The sequence below is a fragment of the Erigeron canadensis genome, chromosome 2 (assembly GCF_010389155.1).
Source record: "Erigeron canadensis isolate Cc75 chromosome 2, C_canadensis_v1, whole genome shotgun sequence".
Taxonomy (NCBI): Eukaryota; Viridiplantae; Streptophyta; class Magnoliopsida; order Asterales; family Asteraceae; genus Erigeron; species Erigeron canadensis.
Window position 1 is genome coordinate 38,392,917 of NC_057762.1, and position 16,667 is coordinate 38,409,583.

General features: G+C 35.6%; 2 protein-coding genes and 1 pseudogene across 2 annotated transcripts; 2 read left to right on the top strand and 1 right to left on the bottom strand.

The window, feature by feature from the left end:
* Nucleotides 1-2,407: 2,407 nt before the first annotated feature.
* LOC122588222 lies at nucleotides 2,408-4,720 on the top strand (annotated as a pseudogene).
* A 7,850-nt stretch (nucleotides 4,721-12,570) lies between these two features.
* On the top strand, nucleotides 12,571-13,134 carry LOC122588223. Its single transcript, XM_043760347.1, has one exon. It carries the CDS (start codon nucleotides 12,571-12,573, stop codon nucleotides 13,132-13,134), a length of 564 nt encoding a protein of 187 aa, XP_043616282.1.
* A 713-nt stretch (nucleotides 13,135-13,847) lies between these two features.
* On the bottom strand, nucleotides 13,848-14,840 carry LOC122588224 (glycine-rich cell wall structural protein 1.0-like). The gene has a single exon (XM_043760348.1). The coding sequence runs from the start codon at nucleotides 14,838-14,840 to the stop codon at nucleotides 13,848-13,850; it is 993 nt and encodes a 330-aa protein (XP_043616283.1).
* Nucleotides 14,841-16,667: the final 1,827 nt, after the last annotated feature.

Below are 16,667 nucleotides of genomic sequence, written 5' to 3' on the forward strand. Positions count from 1 at the left end.
GTTAAATTAATTTATGTATTTGTATGTTTATAATCTAGCAAGGAAATTGGCAATTTGAAGATGATGAGTGGTATACAGCTATAGCTCGGCTTGCTGACTGAAAAGATCTTTTCAAAACTACATATCAGCCATATAGGTATGAAAACACATGATTTTCTGCCATATTTTTCAATATATTCAGTCGGTAGGAGAACATTAATATAGCAGTTTTTTAGGGAGAAAGTATGGTTTATCCAAATTTCCATAAAAAAACAAATATAAGAAACACGATACTTAGCTAAACATAAATGTTTGACATCGCAGGACTTACCAGGCCTTTTTCTTGAAACCTTGACAGACGAGAAACAGTCATTGTGCTAAAGACTGCAAAAATCCATGGGGCAAAACAAGATGCCTTGGTTGTTGTGCATTACAACAAGCTTGGGTCGCAATTGGGTTTAAGGGCAACAGATGGCCAGGCTTCTGTTTTGAAAAGTACGAATATAACGAGCTTAGGCCTGTCCACCCCTACTATCTATAACTTGGACCCATTTATAAGGTACGCTTTTTAATATTAAAGGATCAAGAGGGTAAAGTTAAAATGATGTAGCTTAAAAGGGAATGAACAAGTCGAATGAGTCTAATAGGTGTAGAAACTACCTGTTTTGACCTGTTAATGATGCCACCATGTGATACCTGTATATTTGGTTTATGTAAAGTAGCAGCAAGCCCAACTTTAATTCCAGTTTGCTTATCAATCTTTTTTTGATTTGGATTATATACATATAGCAGTAAGCAAAAGTTGTAATTAATCCTACTTATAGCGTTTTTACAACATGCCTCAGCCTCACAACTTGCCTTATTCACTGCAGGCCAGTATGGGCTGATTTTATCCACATAAAAACCGGCAAGTCAGATTAGAGCCAAATTTCAAAGCAAAAACTCAAGCTGTGACCAAATCAAACAAAGCGTTATTTTCTTAAGTCACTTATCCGGAAAACTTGAACAATCAACATAATATCCAGTTCCTGACACAGTTTAGATCCATTTCGATTTAAATCAGAACCAAAAATTTTCTTAATATTTTACTTTTCAAATGAGTAAAAATAGATTGGGTATCGAGTCTTAACTATTTTGGTGCTAATCTACAAAGCTTAATGTTCGCAAACTGTCGGGATTATTCATTCAGTATAAACTGATGTTAGGTTTTGTTTTTGTAGCGAGTTAGTAAGTTAATCACCATTCTGTTTTTATCATTGCAGCAGTAGTAAGTCATCTAGACCCTATTATATGCTTAACATCGATAGATTTTGTAACTTGGTCGTTCGGTAGTGGAACAAAACAGTTCTGGTTGGGTTGACATGCTACATTATATCCGAACAATGGCTTTTTAAATATGGCGACTTTCTTCACACCGATTTTCAAGCTATTTATAAACTGCTCGAACTTATTATTTTGATAAGCAAATAGGATGAAATGGACCTTTAAATATGACTGGTCATATAATAATTTATTCTGCACAACTATAAATAGGTGGTAGAATGGTCAGACTGGGTGAGTTAGATTGGGTACTAAGCCTTAACTACTTTGATGTTAATCTAGAAAGCTTAGTAGTTGCAAACTGCGAATATTATTCATTAAAAACTGATAGGCCGTAAAAAACACAACAAAAGAAAGATTTGTGTATTAACACAATAATAATTGCTTAATAAGGTGTGTAGTTTAGCATCAGTGATCTGTTTCTATTTGATTCAGAGGTAGTAACCGGTCATAAATGCTGCTCTCGCCTTAACAAGGTGATCTCTTTTGTTTTGATCACTATAGAATGTTGTATGAGATAAGTTGAATGAGGATATAGTTTCATGTTTTATTGGGTCTATGTGGATATAAGATTTTACATAGTCATGTTTTATGTTATCTGAAGTCAATGACGTACCTCAATTATTGTGTCAAAACTTCTGCAATGCCTTGCAACGTAAACCTATTATACATAATACTTCCAGTGGTGGGCATATTTTTTATGTTTGTTGTGGTGAGTCTTGGGTCAATAATGCGTCAAAGTAGACAAATGTATCTTTTGTGCTTTCTCCCATCTCTACTTTTTTTCTTCATGCTTCGGTTTGTTTAATGTTGTATTTCATGTTTTTCTGGAAAAGAGACAGGAGTTGGTAAAGAGCACTATATGTTATGACAATCTTAACTTTAGCCTTTCATGCTATGAATAGGAGCAATACACATCTGCAGGTTTCTCGAGATTTGATTTACAGTAAATTTTATTTTATTTCCATTCTACTTTAAAAAGTCATTCTTTTCAAGTTCACATTTTTAAATATATAGCATTAATATGGTCTTTTGAATTAAAGTTGTCGAATGGTGGCTAATTTATCTGTTGCTCATTAATTGACAGGGGTAATCCGTTAATTCTTTTATGGAAAAGTATGCAACAGAATCATTAAACACTATCCTGACCCGGCGTTACCCGGGCTCTGAAGCCCAGTGTCTAGAAGGTTCTTTGGTGGGTCCCGAAGTACTGGGAATTCGACAAGGCGGATATGGGGAAAGGAAATGGAGGCAGGACTGTATCAAGCGGTAGGAGCACTCCAGCATCGATTAGTGGGTGGAATGAATCAGTTTTGTTTATGGAGGAAGATGAGGCTAAAGAATGTGTTGCTCAGGTTGAACCCAGCATTCATATTACGTTTGTTTCCTTGCCTCAAGGTGGCAATGATTTAAAACGTATTTCGTTCAGGTTTGTGCTTTTAAGTTCCAAGTTTTGTGGTTCTAATGATGGGCTTTTTTGAATGAGTAACTAACTTATCACATATCTTATGTGTTAGATGTGCTTTAAGGCCTTACTTTTAAGAAGTTTGAACAGAGTATATATGTGTTAATTTGTTAGTTCTCTACATGTAAACAAAAAAGTAAATGGGTGGGAACCCTCTGGTCCCATGTATCGTCTTGGTACCTAGAGCGCACACCGCATAGAAATCATGCCTGGTGACTCCATTCTTACACATGGATCACAAGATATTGTTTCTCCACTCGCCTTTGGCAAGATTTGAACCTATGACTTGCATCCTTCAATTGTGGGCCCATGTTGTCACATGATGGCGGTATTAGTTGATCTATGATCAATTGGTAGTCATGTTTGAGTTAATGATATTAAACAAGTTAGTCGACCATAAGTGAGGATATATAGACAAGAGCGGGGCGAGTTCATTTGAAACCTTTAAAAACCCTGAAAGCCAAAGAGTCCATCAAGGTCCTATGATGGATGATCTAGATTGGCTCAAATCACCCAGGTTGGAATGTCATAAAAAATCATATCTACTCGAACAAACTAATCCCAAGGCAATTCGCTTTAGGAGCCGGGGGTCATAGCGGATGGACTTTTTGGCCACTAGGAGATTTACATATACTGATCACATTTAATTTAAATGGTCACTAATTTCTTTTTGGTAAAAAATTTCTATTTGAATCTTCAAATGTCATGCATTATTGTTATTTTTTAAGGAAATGAGCTAATAGTATCGAGTAATTCCAGGCTTGAAAGTTATGGCAACAGGAAAATGAGTTGATAAAAAAATGTGCACTATAGCAATTTTTATGAGATACAGTGACTAACAAAGAAAAAAAATCTAAAAATAGTCAAAGTAAGAGAAAATGACATCTATACATATGTTTTGTGGGCCCAATCTTTTTTTTACATGGACCATAATCTTTTTGATAATTACATTAAGTGTTTAATACCTCGATTGATGTATTAAGTTAATTTTTTGACAATGTATAGGACTATAGGTTGAATAGGGTCCGGGCAACCAGTTGAAATAAAAATTAGTTGGCAATTGATTGATGTTTACATGTTAGTATCTAATGAAGGGTGTGTTTGTCATTAAGAGTTACAGCTATTTAAACGTATTGATAGAGTGATTATACTCCATCAAGATTGACCAGTGCCCTGTATGTCATTAAGTTATTGACTTATCGTTGATGAGTATTAGATGTTCATCGTTTTAGATTTTGCCTTTTAATTGGTTCCCGGTTTGGTTTTGGTTTATAACGCATTATGTCTGGGGTTGCTTGTCAAGTGTTTATATGCTTATTTTATGGTATATGCTAAATATGATCGACTTTTACTGCATTAGTAACTTTTTAAATTGATATGGGATGTGGCTAGATGGAAGTGTCTGGCTTCGTTGAGGCGTAGCAGTGTTAGCCTTTCGATAGGATCCCCAAATAATTGAACATTGTCTAACCATTTTTGGTCTCTGTGTATTACCAATGTTTCTATTCATTGCGTAGTGTAGACTCAAATATGTAATGTGTTTGTTGTAGTGTCTGGCATCACGTGACATATAATTTTTATCTTTGCTGACACACACAAACATTAGACGTAAGGCATTTATATCAGCGGTTACTTGTTATTGTTGAACGTTAGCCGGCTATACAACCTATTATGATGCTATTACGAGTATATTTTAATGGTAACTTTGTGTGCCTTATTAGTTGAAAGATGTTTGATAAATGGCAAGCTCAAAGATGGTGGTCTGAAACCCGTGAAAAGATTATAGAGTTGTACAACGTTCAGTGCTTTAATCAGCAAGGTGTTCCACTACCATCTCAACCAAGATCTGAAGATGAGATTAGTTTTCATACAACTCTTGTAGACTATATGGTAAGCACAGGTAGCATTGGCAAAATGAAAAATCAAGTGCGTCAAGTAATGGGCAAAAAACATTGATCAAAATAGGTAAATCTGCTACAGGATGGCCAGGTTGACCCAAACACTTTGTTGTCAAAAGTTTGAAATTTTTTATATCTATGACGCAAGTGCACAGAAAAACACTTCGGGCAACTTTTGACCAGTTTGAACTGTTTACTTTTTAATGAAAACTACTCACACCTGTGTTTAGCGAGAACAGAACCCAAACGCCAAACATCCTTTGTTGACCCGATTAACCACCTAGAGATAACACATGACTGAATTGACCCTTTTGAATGAATCAATCCTTTTAATGTGGCATAATCTTTTACTTTTCAGAGCTTGAAAACAAAATGTGTTCGAGATCACCCCAGTAACACCACCAGTGTCCACCACTTAGCAAAGAACGCACACCTCGGAACTTATACATTCCAATTGAAATGGGATAATCATCATCAGATTCTCCTGAACACTTAGCATTAGTGTTGCCAAAACTGAAACATCTTCAATAAGTAGTTCATCTCAAGAGACTGATCAATCTGGACACCGTTGTTTCAGCAACGCATGCAATTTGGAAAATGAATAAACTGAGCAGGACGAGCCAAGTGTGAATACTGCCTGGTGGCACGCAGGAGGTTAGGCGTGTTCGATTCAGGTATGAAGATTAAAGTATAAAACATATAACAGACTTGGCGAAAACCACTTATGAATGAGTTGACATCGTTTTTGTTTTATCTTAAACGGGTCAAATGGGGGGATACAGGTCAAACTAGCTGCAATGCTAAAACTTGATGTTAAATGCATCCAACCTTTGTCACATATTTTCCTCAAAATTACGATATTTTATTTTTAAAACGGATAAATAGTGCACTGCCGTGCATTTTGCGACAACCTCTGCATTTTAGTAGTTGACTATATCGTAGATATTATACTAAAATAATCATTTATTATATTTGATGTACAGCCAAGACAAGTTTGGAGAAATGCATGAAAAATATGGTGGGAACAGAACCGAGCCAGGATACAACAACAATACCTTTATATCAGTGACTCACGTTTAAGTTTCATTAGCGATTTAAAAAACTGACAACATTATACATGTGAACAATATATTTCAAACACGACGTGCGTAGCACGGGCTTTTAAACCCTCGTATTATAAATTTATAAATTCTAGCTATCAATTAAAAGTGATGGTAATTTATTCACTATGGTGATTATTAATTTAAGTTCATCATAGTTTTTTCCCCCCCGAAACAATGTATTTTGAATCACTTTTAATTTAATATACAAGGTGAGGTTACTTTGTATAGACCGACTTAAACCGGGGCAACGTTATATGAATGTGAATTTAAAAAATTAATCACCAAAAACTTGCCAGCCACAAGATTCGTACTCAAGTTTTGGAGAAAAAACCTCATGGCTTTAACTAGGAGCCCAGGAGGGGTGAGTGGCTGACATTTATTGATATTCATCATAGGTTAGTTTTGAAACATTCACTAAAATAATGCTGCATTTATCCGTTAGTGTGAACAAATTAAAAATTTTATCACACTTTTATGTGTGTAAAAATAAGTAAAACTTGAAGTGTGTAGAAATCTATCCATACTAAAAAATGTGAATAAATGTTTACACTTTTTAATGTGAACTTTCATAATTATTTTGTAACACCTCATCTGTTCACAATAATTTAGTTAGTGTTGACAAATGGAATGTTACAAATTAATCATGAAAGTCTACAGTAAAAAGTGTGAACTTTTGATTTTACACACTTTTAATTCTAGATATTTTTACACACTTTTAGTTAATGTGAACAAATGCAACATTATTTGTAGTGATTCTATTTGGTTTATAATTCTGCTAAAAATTTAGTTGGACCGAATGAAATGAATGATGAAATGGAATGAGATGAGTAATGAAATCGATCATTATCATTTCATTTTAATGTTTGGTTCCCTCATTAGAATGAAAAGAATCATTAAAAATTTAAAACATATTATAGGAAGTGATAAAAATCCCCCTCGATGTGTATAACTAAAATCATTACACGATTGTTGTTGTAAAAATATTATTATTATATATTTATATATACCCGAGGTTTTAAAATCAATCTAAGTTTTTAAACGATCAGTGACAACGAATTTTTCTCATTTACTCCTTTTTCCCTTTTCATTGACTTTAGCGTATAGGACTTTATATAGTTTCATTAATTGTGGATAAACCTTTTTTGATAGAAATTTATGAGGGTATCATGTTATAGTTGGTTAGTTTGAAGGCAGAAACATTTAAGGTATATTGGTCTTTATTCACTCACAGAATGGGGAAATAGTGCGGGTAGTGGGATGAATGGAGAAGCTGGAAGCTGAGGGAATCATTTTACAAGAGCAATGGTCGATTCTTTTCCTAGTCTCTAAATAAACACACTTTTGTTAAGGGAATACAATTGGGTTTTTCATTCTACGCCTTATTCTGTATAACAAACATGAATTGTCTCTACAAAATCTTGGGCACATTACAAGAAATTTGATATTAGATAACAGTCAGAGACTTTTGACCATAATAAAATTTCTTCCCAAAAGTCGATAAAAGTATAAAATAATAGTTGTTTTTTGAAGGTTTTCTGTTATATTTATCTAGATGTTTATAAACTAAGCCTAAAACCAAAAAAACATGAATGGATGTTAGAAGCATAAATGTGGCTTTAACTACTTAAGTGTGCTGAAAGTTATATGAAGTGGCAAACAAGTTAAAACTTATCACATATATTTTGTTGGACCATATAAGCTATTCTGTTATTTCAAAATGTATTTAACTAGCATAATAAAGCTTAAAATTTAGGATAAAAGTGTTAAGTTTCTACACCTTTTGGCTCATGTTTTGAAAACAAAATTAAAATTTAATTGACCCATTAAAGAAATTACTTCAAATCACTCATTTTTGTTTAAGCGAACACAAAGTAGAGCATTTATCCTTACTTGTAGATTACATGGAGAGGGAGTACGAATCTAGCCATGTTACGATTCAGATAAAGCCTGAATAAATCAGATAGTTCCATCTGGTTTTATAATTGGGCACTAGTTCCTGCACTTTCTATCATGAAAAGAATTTCCTCATTAAGCACACCCAATAACGTTGGTAATTGTTAATTGTATTCAAGATTACTCAACAGTCAACGCTAATGATTATTTTGTAAATAGTTTTATTAAGTCATACACTTATACCCAACGATTGATATATGTATTCCACTATACCTTACCTGCTAAATATATTTATGTTATGGTCATTGACTCGTCAATGAAGCCGATATGGGGATGGACGATCATATTGTAGCAACTTAGTTGATCTTGATGATAATAGTTGTCGAAGAGAATTTGGACATCCAAATTCCATATGTTAAGATGTTTATAAATAATTTTTATAAAATAATTGTGTAGCAAAATAGTCAAATTAAACAGTTATATTCAACTTACAAAAAAGTAAAAAAAAAACAATTATGACATCCTAAAAATGGAATTTAACGTATGCAAGTTGAATGGCTAAAAGAAAACGCATGCCCAAATTTATCGTCATTTATTCAATGCAATGGGCCAACCTTCTTTAATATCTCACCCAAATCTTTCCTTGCACCGGCTATAAGTAGCCCTTCCAAGTGTTTACAAATCCCATAATACATACACACTAAACAATCAAACCCAAAAGACCAAAATCTAAACTCCGGTCGAAGTGTAATAGAGTTATGGTTGAGGGGAGGATTTGGTGATGCCTTCATTGTGGGCAACTCTTTTACATCAGTGACAACATTATGATCTTTCCAACCGATCATAACATCAATTTCTAGGAACTCTATGTCTTGACTGCAGCCCAAATTGCCATTCTTGTTAACCCACATGGTTCTTTTAGAAACGAGAATGGCGATCTGGGCTCCAGTCAACACATAGAGATCTAACGCTTAACATGTTCATGGATTGTTTATACTAACACCCATCGTTCAACCATCCAACTCTTTCAGTTTTATCAATACGTTTTCAAAGGTAAAATTGATCATCAGAGGCGGAGGGAGTGGGGTGGCTAGGGGGTGCCTGGTCACCCCTATTGAGCCCAACAAGTTTGTTTTTATAGTAGCCCAAAACCAATATTCAACTTAGTATATGTATGGTCCCTGTTATTGCTTATGAACTATTATTTATGTACTGTATCCAAACCAAATTTACCAACAGGTTTAATAGGAGAAAAAAGATAAAAGAAGGTCAGAAGAGTAAATGTCCATCATTGTCTCTCGTCATGCTCAAAAGAAAACTCAATTTCTTACAAGTTTTCACAATTTTCATGTAAGTAATTCAATGTTACTATTTTTTACCAATCTACCGTTTATTAAACTTTATAATAATTTATCAAATTAATGTTCTGAGTTATGACGGTATCATGCGATCTTGTATTCGTGAGAAAATGGTAAAATATCACAGCTAACATCTTATTCAGTGATATTTTTTAGTATGAATCTTATTAAACTCTAATTATTTTAAAGAGTTCGTAGTTCAAGTTGTTAACTTTACTATAATGATTTTCAGTTAAATCATGGGGAAAAAAGAAGACTGTCGATTTTTTTAAAAAAACGAAAACAGGACGTTGTTTTTGACTGTCAACCCGAACTCGTAACTCAACAAGGTCAACCTAGAAAAGAACCCGAACCCGAACCTCCACCCAACCAACTTGGTCCCCGCCAACTCAAATTCCTGGCTCCGCCTTTGTTGATCATGATGTGTATATATGATGGAGCATGAAAAATATAAAATTCCGAATATAGTTGTTTTGGTTCACATTAAAATTTCAATCTATCAAGTTTCACTTTTTTTTTTGAAAAGTAAACTTCTATTCATATATGTCCTGGCAAAAACGCCGGCGACCTGTATTTACATAACATTGAAATTACACCAATCATTCCAAGATAAATTCCTATTGTTTGTCCTATACTTGAACCAAAGAAACCCCAAAGTCTTAATATTTTGAGTGATTTCTATGGTATTGACTTCCTTATTTTCAAAGATCTTCGCGTCTCTGGCTTTCCAAATGCACCAACAACTAATGATGATGATACCTTTGATAGCCAAGATCTTTGTCTTCCCTCTTCCACGCTGTTTATGTATCTCCAGTAAGTCTGCCAAATTGAATACGAAAAACGGAGCAGAGTTGGTCTAGCAGCTACTAAAGTGCCAAACCCGAGTAGAAACCACGCATTCACAAAAAATGTGTTGTGTACTCTGTGACCCCTGCCCACATAGGGAACAACTGGTATCTCCATTCCAACAATCCTGGGTCTTCAATGCATCTTTAGTTGGGATTCTATCCATCACAGCTCGCCAAACAAACACGTTACATTTCTTTGGTGCCCAATTGCACCAATCCATAATATACCTATTCGAATAATCTTTCCTTTTTTCCAAGAACTTCCTTACGTCTTTAACCGAAAAGACGTTCTCTTTTCCTCTTGCCACTCCCATTTATCTGGCCTATCCACCAATCTTACACCATTTAGTAATGCCATCAGGTCCACCCTTTCACTCTCTTCCTGGCTCGACATCGTGCTTCTCATCCATTTCCATTTATCACTGAAACAACCAGTCCCCCAATTATAACGATCTACTACCTTAATCCTTTTCTCCTTTTCGAGTTTGAAAAGGAGTGGAAATCTCTCTTTCAATGACAAGCTGCACACCCATCTATCCAGCCAAAAACTAATATCCTCCCCGTTACCAAGTTCTCCCTTCAGCAGCTCCTTTACACCTAATCCTGCCACTTTTATCAATTCTATACTCCTGACAATATTACTCCACACCCCTGGCATATATTTGTTATTTGGGATGCAATTCCACCCTCTTTTAGTATCATGAATCGCACTAATCACTTTCCTCCACAGGCTGTTCGGCTCCGTTTTATACCTCCACATCCATTTGGCTAGAAGCGCCAAATTAGTATCCCTCAAACACTTCAGCCCCAGTCCCCCCATATTGATAGGAGAAGCCACTCTTTCCCAAGCTACCCAATGTATTTTCTTTCCTGACTCACCCCCACCCCATAAAAATTTTCTTATTCTGGACTCCAACCCTTCTATAACCAATACCGGGGCTTTAAAGATGGAAAAATAATAATTGGGAAGACTCTCCATAACCGAATTTATGAGAGTTATTCTACCTGCCATGGAAAGAGATGTTGCCTTCCATCTTGATAGTCTTGCCTCAAAAATATCGAAGAGGAAGTTCCAATTCACTATCCTGTTCATATTGGCCCCAACCCAAATGCCTAGATGCAAAAACGGCAACCTTCCTTCCATACATTTAATCTTCTGGGCCATCTCTTTGATTTCTATATCTTCGACTCCCACACCAAATAACGATGACTATCCAAGATGGATCTTTAATCCAGAACATATATTGAAAACTCTTAATATGTTTGCCACGTACCTTATATTATTCGTCGACCACTCTCCCATAATTACACAGTCGCCCGCATAGAACATATGTGAGACCACCTGGTCACTGCCCGTCAATTCAATCCCTTTAAACTTTCCAGATTCCACCGCCTTTCTCAACATGACCGATAGAGCTTCCATTACAATAGTGAATAAAAACGGAGCATCGGGTCACCCTGCCTCATACCTTTTTGACATTGGAACTCGAAGGTAGGTGACTCATTGACAAGGATGGATGACCTTGCCACAGACAACAGCTCGTAAACCCATCTACACCATACTTGGTTTCTATATCTACAAGAATTGCTGTTATGGCAAATCCCCTTAGCTAATTTCAAAATTTCGAACCGTAAAAAAATTGTTTTATTTAACCAAATTCCGCTTTAGCCATGTGACCGCATCATATTGTACGTTTTTATATATGACGAACTAGGAAATGATCTGAACTAAGTAAAGTAGAATTTGATTATTTATTAAACTAATTACACCCAAATCCAACTTTTTTTTTTTTTATTGGAAAGTGGTTTGGTTAACCAACAAATTACACCAATATTTTAGATACCCATTTACCAATTGCCAATGCTTTCTTGAATGGTATGTCATTTTAGAGTCTTTCAACTTACTAGATATATTTAAAAACACATTCTATAAAAAAAAAATATTTCTTCCCATAGTTTTGATTTTTTTTTTTTCGTACGTCCATCATTTCTTTGGTATACATTTAAGCATCTATTTAGGATTACCAATCAATAATTGGGACTTAAAAAAATTTCATCGAAGAAGTACACATGTGAAGTAACAAAGCTCGCCGGATAGCCTTTGGGCTCGCTTTCTCAAGCCTCTCAGTCACAGACTTACAGTCATACATAATGGGCTTAATTGAAACCTTTAGTTGGACTAGTAGGGAAAATACAACGTGGGCCCAAATTATCTAGTGAATACAATATCACTAGAAATGTCAACTAGTGTCTAGTATTACCAAAATACAAATAAAATTTAATATCAATTGTATCTAGACTTAAATTTTGAATATTTAAATACAATTTAATTTTACTCTTGCATTCAATATTCTAATAAAATTTAATACAATATCAATTTATTAAAAAGAAATGTCAACTAGTATGACCAAAATACAAATAAAAAATCTGCGACACAAATCAATCTTTTAGAAGCAATTGACCAGCTATCATGAATATTCAAAAAGCCATCATCAGAAAATAAAATTCAAACAAATACAAAGGCAACGAATAGCAAACATCTTTTTGGTCCCATATTCATTACCTTACATCAAAGAAAAATTATGCTTTTCCTCTCCCCAACTAAAATTTTTCCATCTTCCTATTAAATACCATAACTTGCTTTTTGTATATCTTCTTTTTTTGGTTTCTTTAAAACTTCAATTTTAGTTTTCTTATTTTTCATCAATGGAAACATTACAACAGTTTTTCATAACTGTAATTGCAACTTTTGTTATATTTATCCTTTTTGCAAGAATTACTATTGCTACTTCTACTCACAATCATGGTCATCATCATAAATTGAAGTCCAGTATAAATGAGAAAAGTGGTACTAAAACAAATACCAAGAAAAAAAAAGTTCGGTTTGCTATTGACAATGATGATGAATATGTTGTCAATAAGGTTATCCTTGAACCATCCGAAACACAATCAGTTGTTTTCGACGAGCCAATGGAAGATGATCTTGTCATTGACTATGATCAGACCGAAATGAGTAGTGTTGGAGAAAATGTAGGTAGTTGTAGCAAGGATGAGATTAATTGTGTGAAGTTAGTGTGTGATGAGATTGATGAAGATTTGAAAGAGAAAGAAGGGTTGGTTTCGGACGAAGATGATGATTCTTTAGATGATGGTTGGGAAGGGATTGAGAGAAGTGAATGGGAGAAAGCGTTCGTGTTTGCTTCAAGTTATGGTCATCTTGATGATAATTTGAAAAGTTTAGAAGGTGATGCTCAACCTATGGCGTTGTAAGATCTCTTCTTATGCTAATTAGTATTGTTAGACTTTCGTTTATAATCTCATGATGTTTTGTGGAATGAAATGTTGTATATTGTTTCAGAGCCTGATTGGTATATATGTGTAAAACATCAACCTAAAAATGTGTCTAGCAAATAGATTAATGGCAAATAATGAATGAGTAAAGGGAAGATGGTTAAGCTTGAACGAATTAGGCGTTTTCAGGATGATGTTTTAGGTGTATGCATTGTTACTCGTTTTGGCATGTGGTTTAGTTCTATAGAACGTACAAAGATGATCTTATTAATAGGATTGTGCAAGGAATGTTTAGAAAAAGCTTGAGAATATGAATCCGGATATGGAGAAAGTTCCGGAGAATAGGTAATTATGCTGATGAAGATCACAAGGCCTTTGTTCATGAAAGATAACTTAATTATGCTATTTGTAGAATCACTTTAACTGCATATTTGTAGTTATTAATGCTTTGAGTGTATGTACAGAAAAATGAATTGTTTGTATAGATTGATTGAAATATTCTTTGTGACAGGAAAATGTATGGAAAATAATGTGTGCAAATACTTTAACATTGGAAACAAAATACATCATTTTCTTGCTAGAATATCATTGAAAGACTTACCACTTACTAATATCATAACTTAACAAGACATAAAATAGGAGTAACTGCTTAATGGAGAAATACCGTGCTTATTCTACGTCATCCTTTCATACTAATTCCTTTGTGTAGTTTTCTTCTGAGGACCTCCACCTACGAAACCATCCGAACCCATGTCCCCATCACCACCATCAAAACCGCCGCCATCTGCTCCTCCAAAATTACCATATCCTGAGCCTGGACCTGTCCTAGAACCATATCCACCTCCATCGCCATTAAAACCACCTTTTGACCCATATCCACCACCCACAACTCCTCCTCCTGTGTTACCTCCATACGGACTCCCTGCGTTTCCATATGCGCCCCCGTTTCCAGGTCCTGAAACGAAACCTCCACCTCCACCTACATTGCCCCCACCACCATATCCGGATCCATAAGTACCTCCACTTTTTCCACGACCACCACCTCCGCCCACATAACCGCCGGAAGAACCACTACCTCCTCCCACATAACCACCACCTCCCCCCATGTTACCACCAGAAAAACCACCTCCACCACCACCCATATTACCACCATCATAACCACCATTTCCACCCATATTACCACCTGCAAAGCCACCACCTCCGCCCATATTTCCACCACCAGCAGCCCCACCACCTCTGCCAATATAGCCACCACCAGCAGCGCCACCACCACCTCCGCCCATATTACCACCAGAATAGCTACCACCTCCTCCCATATTACCACCAGAATAGCCACCACCTCCTCCTATGTTACCACCACCTCCGCCCATATTACCACCACCAGCAGCGCGACCACCTCCGCCTGTATAACCACCACCTCCGGAATTGAATCCATGGCCTCCACCGCCTGTTCCACCTCTACCCCCTCCTCTTCCCCCACTCCCATTCCCATTCCCATTTCCATTTCCATTCCCATTCCCATTATTTCCGTTCCCACCGCTTCTGGCTCTCGACACATATCCCCTTCCTCCTCCACCATTAGCATTGCCCACCATTCCAGGCCCGTCATAAGTAGCCACTGTAACGTTTTTATCTCCTACCCCCTCATTCATTTCTCGAGTCTGGTTACTCCCCACAATCCCCATTCTGGTTGCTTCAACACCAACATTAAAGTCTAGCCCCAACAAAATTGTTGTGAAGAAACAAAAACACCAAAATACAACACACTTTCTCTCCATGATCCTTCGCGCCCAACACAATTTGATGCAAGAAAAACCCTCAAGTTTTGTAAGAAGTTATCAACCTGTTAATGAATTTGAGAGGGGAAAACTAACGAAAAACCACAATTACGATGAAAGAAGATATTAGGAGAATGGAGATCACTAATAGAGCAAGTTTGTGTGCATGGTTACGTTGTGCAGGTCATCTATATATGTACAGTTTTGGTCCACTATAGGAAGACAAACTATTGGGGTGCATGCAATGGGCATGATCTGAGATAAGACTAGTTTGGTAGTGCGAACAATCTGCATGACAATTAGACAAGTGCACAAATGGTCTTCTCTGTTTTGATCATTAGAGCCGTTCAACGACCCTGATCGATTAAAATCATAGCTGCTTATTACCGGCACCTGCAGGCAACTGACATTTACTCTAACTTCAACCAGTTCATCTAATTATGGGCCATTTCAGGTCATCTTTTAATAATTAAAAGTTACAGAGGAATTATAGTTCACCTAAAGTGTAGTTGAGCATTTACAACCTTTATAATCTACCAATTCATTCACACTTATGCATTCTTATTTCACTAATGAAAAAGTGTAATCATATTCAATAAAGTAATACTAATGTATATAGTTTAAAAAATGGGCAAAGTATATAAGAACTTGGAAAGTAATAGCAATTCGGAGTAAAATTAGTATTTAATTTAGAGGATGAACCTTTCACAATCTGAAATTCAAAAACTTTCAAAACGGATATCTTATATATGTCCTCACCGAAAAAAGTTTAAAAAATCCATCACACTTTCACACAGATATACACTGTGCTTGTCAAATGAAAATGAAAAGAAAAATAGAATGTTGGATCCTTAATAAATCTTTTTAAGACTGGATATTTTAGTTCGTTTGACTTGGATTTTTATGAGGAGAAACATGAACGAAATTGACCTCATCTAGTCAACTCCAAAAGCATAACTGTCTGATTTAGGCTTCCAAACCAAAATCAAGCATTTAAATATGATACAGTACCTTGTATCCATACTAATAAAGATAAGAGTCAAAGCAACAACTTAAACAATTTTGGCTTAGCCTTTGTTCCTAACTACGTAAGGTATTTGGTGTACGATGATGGTACTTTATACTTTGCTTTTGGAATATATAGCTTATAATTTGCATTTTGCATTCGATCCGTTAACCACAAAGACTTTTTGTGAGGACATGTCCTTGCAATAGGTTTCGTCGCTTTTGCTCCTTTTCTTGTAGTGTATGTTGCCAAGCAAAGTTATTCTTCTACCTAAAGTAAAGAGATAACACATTGTTTGACGATCATTCGAAAGAGACGGATGCTTTTGTTTAGAAAGGGTAAAGTAAGGGGAGGCCTAAAAGGGAGTTGAGAACATTTAAATTATAACTTGATAATTTGATACGTTGATGTGAATGTTATATCTGAACAAATCCGTTCACAAATGAACATTTAGGCTATCTTCAATGGGGTGCCCTTAGGCGTCATTGGATATCTTTGTCGTTGAAACTTGTTCAAAACTAAGGATTTTTTGAAGGATGCTCTTACCTAAGAGCATACCCTTACTTGTCCTTACCTAATATATTTTTGTTTTTAGTGGAGGTAAGAGGATATGTAAGGATGTTTGTATGGTTGGAGATAAAATTATAAGATTTGAAGGATTTGTAAAGATGTATAAGGATCTGTAAGGATATGATGTGGCAGCTCAAGGACGCCTAAGGGCGTCCTTA